The sequence below is a fragment of the Eucalyptus grandis genome, chromosome 4, assembly GCF_016545825.1.
Source record: "Eucalyptus grandis isolate ANBG69807.140 chromosome 4, ASM1654582v1, whole genome shotgun sequence".
NCBI classification, from domain to species: Eukaryota; Viridiplantae; Streptophyta; class Magnoliopsida; order Myrtales; family Myrtaceae; genus Eucalyptus; species Eucalyptus grandis.
In genome coordinates, this window is record NC_052615.1 from 4,221,304 (window position 1) to 4,233,832 (window position 12,529).

At 32.7% G+C, this 12,529-nt stretch overlaps 1 protein-coding gene across 1 annotated transcript; it reads right to left on the reverse strand.

Moving 5' to 3' along the window:
- Positions 1–7,208: 7,208 nt before the first annotated feature.
- On the reverse strand, positions 7,209–8,110 carry LOC120292953. Its single transcript, XM_039311539.1, has 3 exons — positions 7,901–8,110; positions 7,477–7,704; positions 7,209–7,334 (listed from the first exon to the last, which is right to left on the reverse strand). The coding sequence occupies exons 1-3, from the start codon at positions 8,108–8,110 to the stop codon at positions 7,209–7,211; spliced, it is 564 nt and encodes a 187-aa protein (XP_039167473.1).
- Positions 8,111–12,529: the final 4,419 nt, after the last annotated feature.

The window sequence follows — 12,529 nt, forward strand, 5'->3', positions numbered from 1 at the left end:
GTTCCAATTTCTTGTCATTCCCCAACGTCCATACCTACTTCAGTTAACTGAATTTGAAGCCATAGTGACATCATTAGAAAAGAATTGCAAAATTTAAAGACTTAATTAGAAAAAGTTGAATTTTAAGGAGTTGATTTGGAAAAAAAGAGAAAAAGCTGCACAAGTTTAGAGATTACATCATACCTTATTATCTCACCCCTTTTTTTTTCGATAAACATTAATGATACAATCTCCTTCTCAAGAGGCGAAGTGGGAGTGCAAGACAAGGGCCCTATTTCTCTTCTCAAGCTTCTTTATTCTCTTCTTATTTTCAGAAAATAAAAATAACTCTCTTTTAGTCAAGCCAAGCAGAGCTATGCTCAAAAAATAATTGTAGAAGGTTTGACACTTTAAAATGTTTATTTGCCAAAACAAATATGATTATCAGATCCTATATAGAAAATTGTGGAAAAAGTGGAGAATAACAATTGTTTAATTAAACCACCGACCGCGGTGACTCCGCTGGATAAGGCCCTGCTGATCCTCAGCCTAGAGATGAAGGGTTCAAAATCCAAGGGAGGCGCTAGGTGTATTAAGTATGACTCAGGGGTAGTGGGTCCTCCTGCTTAAGTGTCACCTGGGGGTTTACGACGCGACTGTCGGCTGCAAGCTGGTTCCTCCAGCACAAAAAAAAAAACAAAAAAACAAAAAAACAAAAAAATAATAATAATTGTTTAATTGCACCATCGACCGTGGTGGCTCTGTTGGATAGGCTCTTGCCTTTGAAGGGAATGGTCAGTGTGTTGAAACCCCTTGCAACACAAGTTGCGGGGAGGCTATGACCATTAGGTGTATTACGCGTGGCACCCCGGTGGTGGGTCCTGGGCTAGTGTCATCAGGGGTTTACGTGGTGACCGTCGGTCAAAGTGGTTCTTTCGGCACAAAAAAAAAAAAAACAATTGTTTAATTACTAGTTGAAAAATTACGATGAATTTATACAATCCGAAAAATGCCACCAATAATAATAATAATAATAATAATAATACTTGGCGGTCCGTCATATATGCTTGAAAAACTGAAACAGAGATAATTGCTGCATCAATATACTCCATATCATAGTCAAAGTAAAAAAACAGAGCTTGTTTCCCCTACATATGTTGTGGATCTAACACCAAAAACAGAAAAAATGGGAGTTTCAACGCGAACCCTCATCAAGAATGTACCCTAAAAATTTAAAAGAAAAATCAACCGATATGTAACGAAACCAAGCAGCCCCACCCAGATTTTCACCAAGTTTTGCCGGTTAACAATCTTCGGCTAATGAAGCGGAGCTCTTTGCGGGTTTTTCTGCTTTCTTGGTCGTTTCCTGAACGACTGAACATTGCTAGCACTCCCCTCTGATGTGGTCTCCACCTCCCTCTTCGCTTCGTTCTTCATACTTCCGCTCCCATTCATCTTCATCACGGCTTCAACCTACACAGGAAAAAGAAGAATGAATGACCCGCATGTGAGAAAAACGTCCTTCCAAACTGCAGCACATTCAAAACAATGCACGGCATAGGCAGATCCAAACATGGTTCGTTCTAAAAGATGTGCTCAATCATCACCTTGCATTCCATGGAGCAGTATCCCATAGCGGTGCCAAGCTTTCTGAACGATGCTTCAGCAGCTTTATATGCCTAAGAAGATTAAAACCCAAAGAAAGAACTATTGGCGGAAAAGAAGTTTTCTTGATCAAGAAAAGTTAAAGAGTAGTAATATACTGTGCATTTTCGCGACACACCAATAAAACAAATGTTGTTATGGTTATAGATGCATAATCGGTTCTAAATGGAAGCTAGTACCTTTATGATCTCGTGCTCAGAAAGGTCGTGTTGCTTCTTGCACTCTACGCACAAGGCGACCATGCAGACTCTACAGTAGGAATCGCACTTTTTAGAGGAATGAGTCTTGCACAAGTCATAGAACTTGATGCTCGCGATCGGCCTCAACCACGGTGGAACCCCGTTCTTCTGATCATCTCCAGACGAGACCATTGTTGCCCCCCTCTGCGTCATTCTTGTGGCTTTTCTTTCTCCCTCTCCTTCACTTCTTCAATCTGATAAAGAACGAAACCTAAGGAGAAGAAAGAGAGAAGGTTGCTATGATGTTCATGAAATTGAGAGAGAGAGAGAGAGAGAGAGAGAGAGAGAGAGAGACTTTGCTAGAGCGCTAGAGTAACTGACGTGTGAATGAATTGGTTTGTTTAAGTTTATATAGTAAAACAAAAAGACCAAGCAAAAAACAAAGGACAAAAAAAGTGAGGAAAAAGGGAATCAAATTCAACAACGGGTTTAAGTTTATATTTCTCGAAAAATGATGAATATAAACATAAGATTTATGCCGCTCTGTATTCACTAATCTATGGCTTTCTATACAAATGGGAAAACACGGAAAATAGATAATTTTTTAAAAAATTTCGTTTATCAAATACAAATGAAAGATAATACTTAGTAGGCCATGTTGACAATAGTCACCAAAGATATGTAGGTTGCAATAACAGTTTAGTTCTTGATTACGATTTATAATTAAAATAATTACAATCTGCCCGTGTCTTGAGATTATAAAAAAATAACTAAGATTTGTATTAATATATTACATAACAGCTCGAGTAGTCCATTGTATCGAATATTGAACAATTTGTATTTGATTATTTTCTATGATTCTCATTTACAAATAACTAATCTAAACCTACTTACCAAAAAAAAAAAAAGACTAATCTAAACCGTTTACAGTTAGTAGCCTTCTCCTACTCCTCATACGTGCAAAGCCAGCTCAGTCATATACTCCCATATTCATATTTTCAATCGGAGATTATATCATTTTTATTTTTAGTTGGGAAGAAATGATTAAGAAAGAAAAAAAATTAAGTAAGCATATGAGAAAAGAAGATTGGTCTAAATAGATTCAATTATACTGTTGTTTGGCTGCTAGCGACGGAAAAAGAAAGAAAAATAGTAAACGTTGACATTAATGTCCGTTTACAATTTTTAAAATACATGAAAAATAAGAGTATAAATGAGAAAAACTAATCAACATGTTCATTAGTATATAAATCCCTTCAAATTCCTTCACATTTAGAGAGATTCGGAGTAAATTAAAAACTTGTATGAAATTAACCAAATAATTCTTCCTGATCTCTCATAATCCCACATAATCCTCTCTCTCTCCCGCCCCCTCCCCCTCCCCCTCCCTCCCTCCCTCATGCAACACGATGATACTTTTAAAACCCTTTTCCACCTAAATCCTCCAAATAAACATACAGCCTGTTTAGTTGCAATAATAGAATAAGACTGTTACGTTGTTTGATTTAAGTTATGTAATTCCTTACCATGTTGTTTGATTATTTTTTATGACATATGTAATGCGGGTCGGATAGCATTATAATTTTCAAAATAATATAAAATCAGCATTAGAGGGAATATAATAATCATCACTTTAATCATGATTTGATTCGCAAGTTTAATAATCAATTGGATATGTAATTTATCAAATATTCAGCAGTATTTTAAGAATTTATGTATGTCATAATGAAAAGTCAATCACATAGAGGAGATTAAATCAAAATTACTCATGGTAATTATCACTTTGTAAACTGATTATGAGTGTAAGATATACAATTGTTTTGTATTCCCTAGTGATTAATTTTATCATTATTGTTTACATTATCATATAGTATGTAATTATGTTATATTACATATTATTTACTACAAGGTTAATGGTATAAAAGGATTATTAATAATACACTCTCTAAGTGTTAGTTAATATAAATATAAAATTGTATCTAATAGTGAGCCACTAATAGCATGTTAGTTAATGTATTATGATTAACTCTTAATATAAAAAGTAATTATGCTTCACCAAGATAATATAATTATAATTACATTAATAATATTATCACATGTGATTAAGTCAAAATAATGATGATTGGGTGTTTCATTATATAAATAATATAATTAAAATTAGTTTGGCTTATTGAGAATTTCAACTGTAATTAATATTCTATCAATAGAGTGGGCCTAATTCTTTTAAGAAGCGTCGACTATAGCTTAGGTCTCAATTCTAGTGCCGAATTTTATTTTTTAATTTCATAGTAAAGTAACAATGTTTAGCTGGTACCCAAATTTGACCCCCATCAAATTTCTGTCAAATGATACTATTAAAGGTCTGACATATCATTCCGCATGTACATTGCCTTTGTCGCATCTACTAATATGGAAATTACGTACCAAATAAGACAACATAAGAGAAAAAGAGGGGTTGGGGGTAGGGGTGTAGTGTCTATCACATCTGCCATAGTCTGGAAAGCTCGCGATCACCATGGCTGCTCAAACTCGTACTCATGGTTGCAATGGCCACTCAAGCTCGTAGTCATGGCCGCAAGATCTTATTGAGCCATGGAGCTCATGGCAGCCATGGTCATGAGATTTTTTGAAGTCATGAATCTCGACACTGCCATTTGCTCGAGTTTCGAGCATGCAGTGATGAGCACATGAGCGTCGAGCTCACGCATGTAGAAAAATTCAAAAGTAGAAGAAAACCATCTTTTTAGTTTAGTGAACACATCTTAACTAGTTTATCTCTTTGAGCGATCTTAAAGGCGTACTTAGGTACTTATTACTGCAGTCCTTTTTATAAGGCTTGAACTCCAACACCACAAAAAGATGATCAAACTCTCTTATTATAGCTTGTAAGATCATATGTTTGTACTTACTTCTATTTAGTCGATTCTTTTCTTGAATTTCGTTTTTTAGAAAAGTCTATATTTGTATTTTTTTTGTGGATATTTATCAATTAAGTTCTTACACATTTAATTGTCAAATCAAGTACTTGAACTAACATAATTTTTCTATCAACTCTATATCGGAGCCGATAAGAATTTGACGTGGAAAACTCTGTTCATGCTCAGAAATCTTGGTTATGATATATATTTTGAAATCTAAATCTCACAGGTTGATTGATAGTTTGTATTGAAAAAGTTTGTTCACGTGATATTCTTGTTGACGTACATATCTCTTCCAATAGACTGAATTTGAAATTAAATTGACTTGGTCTAAAAAGTTACGCAAATTTGTACTAAAGATCAAGGAGTAGATTAGAAAATAACCGGACAAGTTTTTGGATTAGAGTGGACGTGTGCAGTGCATGACAAGGGTCCACATTTCTTTTTCGAGCTTCTTTGTTCCCTCCTATTTTTCAGAAAATAAAAATTTATTTTGCTATAAATAATTGTAGACGGCAACATATTAGAATGGCTATTTGCATATGAGAATTATAAGAAAAAAAAGACCAATCGTCGAAAAAGCGGAAAATAAAGTCGTTTGATTAGCATTTCTCGAAGTTTTATATTTGCCTACGTTTATTTCAATTGATATTAAGTACACAATTTAATATCACTACCGGTCCACGCATTGGTTCAAAAATTAATAGAACTCACAAGATATTTTTAGCTCGAATGGTCCATATTATGAGATATTGAACAAATTGGATTTGATTGTTTTCTATAATTTTCGTTTAGAAATAACTAACTGAAACCTTGAGAAAACAGATGTGGACCTTCGCCTTGCAATACACACATCAGTCATTATAGCTCGTTTTCTTTTAGTTTGAAAGAAGTGACTGAAAAATAATGCTAATAGCGGATCATGAGAGTGGACGGGTGAAGCTTCTTTGTTACCTTTTATTTTCAGAATTTTTTTTGTTGGTATATATAATTGTGAACGGTTTAACCCATTAAAATAGCTATTTGCAAATGAGAACGATAAAAAAAAATCAAATTGTATTTAAAAAAAATTATTGAAAAAATAGTGTAAAATTATTAGATCAATGTCTCTAAGATTTTTATATTGGCCTATGTACATTTTGATTGATATTAAGTACCTAATTTTATATCACTACCGGTCCGTGAATTTGGTTCAAATACTAATAAAACTCGTGGATATTCAAGCTACAAGATTTAGGGAGTAGCATCTACAAGAGTCAATACCATAATTGGTTTGTGAAGAAATTATGATGAGTTTATATGATCCTAAAAAAAAAAAAAAACTGCTAATTATAATAGTATAAATGAAAAGGGGAAGATGAGAAGAGGAAGGTCCGTTTAAAAGTAGGAAATAAAAAAAGTGAATATAAGCAAAGAGCAATTGGTTATATATCAATGTAATTTTAATAATTTCTTTGCTTCCAAAAAAGGACTTGAACTGGGTTAGAGCTTAATTCACTCGCTGTAATAGTCATAATTTGTCAATTGAAAATTATGCGACTTCAATAAGTATTTCACGGGGTTTGCCATCCTAAATTATCCGTTAATATTTGTTTAGTCCTCGAAAACACCGTTGACCATCATGCTAGTTTCCGTCAAAATCTATATATTGTGAATTTACTTAAACTTGCCCATCCTAAAATTCACCAACTATGGAGACTTAACAAAAGCATGTGCTCCGAGATAACTGAAATTTTTTCAAAAGAACAAGTCAAGTTTATGAAGTTGACGTTTAGTTGGTCTATTCGATAGCACCACTATTTTATCGAGAGTTATTTGATAGCATGAGTATTTTCTTATTTTACACCAATTATTAAAGAGCATGAAACCTTTTCTTTTTTTTTTGGTAATCCTTTTGAATTGTTAGGTCCTAATTTGATAGCATGAGTATTTTCTTATTTTAAACCAATTATTAAAGAGCGTGAAACTTTTTTTTTTCGTAATCGTTTTGAATTGTTAGGTCCTAATTTATGTCAAAATAGCAATCGGTGTGCTTAGTGAGAAAAATCAAACTCACTTCTCAAAGTCAGTTTCCTTTTTGGAAAATTAGTGGCTAGCGGAGCACCATCGTTAGCTCGAGCGACGGCGTTCGTCAGTTTCGCAATGCTCTTTTCGTTCATATCTGCTAGTTGAACTGAAACTACGAGAGGCTAATAATGCAACTGATATACGTAGAAGAGAAAACAAAAATACTTCATATTGGTGCGAGAAAACAGTGTTACTTCCCTAATGACATTCCATATCGCCTACCCAGAACATTAAAAAATGATCATAAGGAAGGCAGCAGTAGTTTCAATGAGCCCAATCAAGAACGTACCTAGAATATTAAAAGAAAGAATTAACACCAATTAGGTCCCACCCTAATTATCACTAAATTTACCAATTTTCCATTCTTCGGCTAATGAAGTGGAGCTCTTTGCGGGTTTTCCTACTGTCTTGGTCGTTTCCGGAAGGACTGAACATTGCTAGCACTCCCCTCCGATATGGTCTCCACCTTCCTCTTCGCTTCGTTCTTCATACTTTCACTCCCATTCATCTTCATCACAGCTTCAACCTACGCAGGAAAAAAACAAGAAAGAATGACCCACGTGAGAAAACATCCTTTGGCATCGTGGAACATTCAAAATTAATGCACTGCACAGGCGGATCGAAAACCAGATTCGTTCAAGAAAGGGGGTGCTCGATCGTATAGTTACCTTGCATTCCACGGAGCAAAACTTGGCGCCCGACGACCGAAGTCGGAAATGGCAAGTTTCGCACTTCACATCGCTGTTCAGATCGTAGGGGCGAGGGATTCCGTCTCCTCTTTTGTGTACGAAGGCAACGGCATTCTCGTTGATAGTGTGTGGACGGATATCGGAAATATCCCACAACGATTTCAAGTCCTTCATTTTGAAAAACGCGTCTTTGGCAACTTTATATACCTGAAAAGATTAAAACCCAAAAACAAAAACTGAAAAGGGGCAATGAATTCAAAATGAGGAAAAGAAACCCTAATTTCCCGTTTTTCTTGATCATGCAAAGATAAGAGCAGTATATTATGCATTTTCGCAAGACATCGATAAAACAAACGCAGTTACGATTACAAACACGAAGACGATTCGAAATGGAAGTCAGTACCCTTATCATCTCATGCTCGAATAGATCGTGTTGCTTCTTGCACCCTTTGCACACAGCAATCATGCAGACCCTACAGTAGAAATCAAGCTTTTCAGAGAGATGAATGTCGCACGGGCCGTGGAACTTCACGCTCGCTATCGGCCTCAACCACATCGGAACGGCCTTCTCTTGATCATCTCCAGACGAGACCGTCACTGCATCATTCCCCATCATTTTCGTGGCTATTGTTTCTCCCTCTCCCTCGCTTCTTTAATCTGATAAAGAACGAAACCCAGGAAGAAGAAAGAGCGAAGGTATGTTCATGAAATTGAAAGAGATAGAGAGAGAGAGAGAGAGAGAGAGAGAGAGAGAGAGAGACTTTGCTAAAGCGCGATGTTGGTGAATGAATGAACTAGTCGGGTGTAAGTTCATATGACAAAAAAAATCTAGCGAAAAATATAGAAAAAAAGAGAGGAAAAAAAACAAACAAAATAATAGTTAATACGCAATGTCGACAATAGTCGCCAAAGCTATGCAAGTTCTGATGTGATTTTACTATTTGGTTTTTGGTCTACAAATAAGTTAATTACGATTCACTTGTTTCCTTAGATTGTAGAAAAGATAGTTAAAATTTGTATTAATATATTACATGGCAGCTTCATTAGAATTGTACTTGATCGTTTTCTATGGTTTTCATTTGCAAATATTGTGATGATATTTTTGTTTTCGGTTTTTATCTATTAATAAGGTCATTATGTTCCGTCCTTATCTCAAAATTATAAAATAAAATTAATAATTACAATTTGTGTTGATATACCAAATAATAGCTTAATCAATCCATAGTTACCGGATATTGAATAGATTGCATTTTATTTTTCTTTTTTATGATTTTCATTTACAATAACTAATTGAAACTGTGTATAGTTAGTCCGGTATACATCCATCAACTAAGAGTCCATTTGTTTTGCCGAAAATATCATATTTCCGGAAAATATTTTCCAGGAAGCCATTTTTTCAAGAAAATGACCATATTTTCCGATATTCGGTTAAAATCTGAAAAATGTAGAAATTTTTTTCTTTGTTTGGTATTTGATTTTATTTTTTGGAAAAAATTACCAAAAAAATTGAATTTTAATATTTTTAGTCAACCAAAAATTTTAATTTTAATTTATATATATTTTAATGATTTTTTTCTCTTTTTTTCTTTTTCCTTTTCCCTTTTCATTTTCCTTCCTCCTCCTTCCTCTTTTTGCCACATGCCTCGGCGATAGTCAACCGCCCATTGATCAACCAAGACGCGGACTGACAAGCTCAAGATTCAATTGATCCAAACTAGCTCAAGCTCTACTGAGGCCGACGAGCTCGCGACTCGCCAGATTCAAGCGAGCTCGAGCTCTGTTGAGGTCGGCAAGCTCACTACTTGCTCAATCCAGGTGAGCCCGCGCTCCACTAAACCAAGCGAGCCCAAGCTCCGTCAATGTTAGGGAGCTTGCGGCTTGCCAAATCCAAGCAAGCTCGAGCTTCATCAAAGCCAACAAGCTTGCAACTCATTAGATCCAAACGAGCTCGAGCTCCATTGATCTAGGTGAACCCGAGCTCTACCAAACTAGGCGAGGCGAAGCCTCACCAGCCTATGGCAAGGCTCCATTTGGCTCGTGGTCGGTCGCCAACTGTTGCCATAGCCAGTTGTTGGTGACCAACCAAGGAAGAAGAAAAAGAAAATTAAAAAAAAAAAATTAAAAACTCAATTTTAAAAAGAAATAAGAAATATAAAAATAAAAGGAAATTATATTTGGTGAAAGAATGTGAGTTGGAAGAAGTCATGGAAAATGTTTTCCATTTCTGAAAAATGGAAAACATTTTCCTCACTTTTGAATGTGTTATTTTCAATAGTGGAAAACATTTTCCTTAACTAATTTATTTTTCATGAAACGAACTCCAGAAAATCTGAAAAACGTTTTCACGGAAATTAGTTTTCCGTGAAACGAACGAAGGGCCCGTTTGGTTCGGCTTTTGAGGAATGCATTTAATACCTTTGGGTAAATGGGGTTTTCCGAAATGCAAATGTCATTTGGTAAAATTTGCATTGAGAAACAACTTTAGCCAAGATACCGTTTGGTAAAATTTACATTTGTAATTAACTTTTATTAAATTAAAAAAGCAAAAATATGTTTATATTTTTTATATAAAAAATATAAACATATAAACATAAAATATATTTATTAAACATAAAATATATATAAAAAATAGATATGTTTATATAAATATATATTTATATAAAAGCAATCGGAGAAAAAAATAGATATGTTTATATTTATAAATATATATTTATTAAAAATAAAATATATTTATATAAAAATGGATATGTTTATATCTATATAAAATATATAAAAAATATAAAACATATATATATAAAATATATATAAATATATATTTTATATAAATATATGTTATATTTTTTATAAATATATATTATATTTTTATAAATATATATTATATTTTTATAAATATATATTTATTAAACATAAAATATATGTTGATATATTTATACCGGACCGCCAAATTCGGCGGTCGAACCGCCTGAATAAAAAATATGTTTATGTTTTTATATAAACATATTTTTATATAAAAATATAAAATTATAAACATAAAATATATTTATTAAACATAAAATATATATAAAAATAGATATGTTTATATAAATATATATTTATATAAAAACAATAGGAAAAAAATATATATGTTTATATTTATAAATATATATTTATTTATTAAACATAAAATATATTTATATAAAAAATAAATATTTTTATTTTTATTCAGGCGGTCGATTGGCTTCTCCATCGGAGATATGAACAAAATCAGAAGTTGCATTTCGAAGATGCAACTTGCCAAAGGACCTCAAGAGCTGCATTGGGCTAAAGGCCCTTAGAGCCACTTGGAGATGCAATTGCATCTCGCCAAAGTCGTGCAAAAAAACAAACCAAACAACTTTGCATTTGGCCAAGGGACTTTAGAGCCCAAATGAGCATTCCAAATGCTGAACCAAACAGGGCTGAAGCCTTAGAGAGTAAAAACTCCATTAAGGGCAAACTTGTAAATGTCCAAAAGCCAGCTTAGTTTGGATGCACCGGTTAGAAAGGATAAAAATACTAAAATAATTATGAGAGAAAAAAGGAGGAATGATTTTAAGAGATTTAATTATTATGTTGTTTAGATGCCAGCGAGGAAAGCAAAAGGAAAATAGTTTATAATGGCACTAAAGTCCTTTTATATATTCGTAGATACATGTAAAATAAGAGTAGAGGTGAGAAAGAAGAATAAACTCATTTATTTTATACACAACTCTCACCAAATCCCTTCATATTTAGGCTCTATTTGTTCAATGAAAACGAATGATTTAGAAAATATTTTCCTAAAAATGATTGTATGTATTGCTTACAAAAATAAATAAACAAAAAATATTTTTATCGTTCATAAAAATATTCAGACATAAGCTATTGTTGATAATAAAAATATTTTTTATTAACTAATTATTTTAAGCAATACAAGCAATTACTTTTAGAAATATATTTTCTAAATTATTCATTTTTCATGAAATAAACGAGTCTTTAAGGAGAATGAATTAAAAGTGCGTATAAACTTAACTAGGCTAATTCTTCCTAATCTCTCTTAATCCCGGGGAATTCTTTCTCTATGTCTCTTATCCTTCATTTGAAACACGATTATACTTCTAGAGCCCCTTTTTTCCCACCTAATCCCTTCTAACAGAAATATAGCTTGTTTGGTTGCAATGATAGAATAAGGTTGTAATGTCATAGCTATTGCACTGTTTAGTTTAACTTGTGCAATACCTATCATACCATTTGGTTTCATTTACAACTTACGTAATAAAGGGAGGATAGAATCAGAATTCCTAAAATACCCCCAATAGTAGACTTAAGGGAATATTATATTTATCTAAAATAGTCAAACTTTATTGATGAATTTAATAACCATATATATTGGTAGATATAAAATTTATCAAATTTTGTTATTAATATTTTGATAATTTATATATATAATAATGAAAATTTAAACGCATGAGATGTGACTATATTAAAATAGTTTGTAGTAATTATCACTTAGACAACCAATTGTGAGAGTAGTATATAAGTTTTTATGTATTATTTAGTAATCAATTTATGATTAAATTTTAAAGTGTAGCATATAATATGCTATTTTGTTAGCTATCCTCTGTCTTGTCCAAGGCTGCGACTCCCCCAATGGAATGGTGTTACTACATATTGTTTATTGCATAGTTAATTTTATGACAAGATTAATAATAACATAACAATCTGAGTATTAATTAAAATAAATATCATTAAACTAATCATTATATGAAATAATAGGAAATTGACATTTTTAATAATCATGTGTAAAATCTAGCGACTAAGATAATGCTAATTTATGTATTACGAGTAATTTTTAATATGAGCAATTATGCATTGTCAAGATAACATAAGTACTACTACATCAAAAAAAAATTTTTGAGTAACTACTACATCAATTATTTATCTATAATTTAATATTTTATTCATTAATCTCGTAATATGAGATTAAGTCATAGTAATAATAATTGGTTCATACAAAATTTCAATCATTATAAAT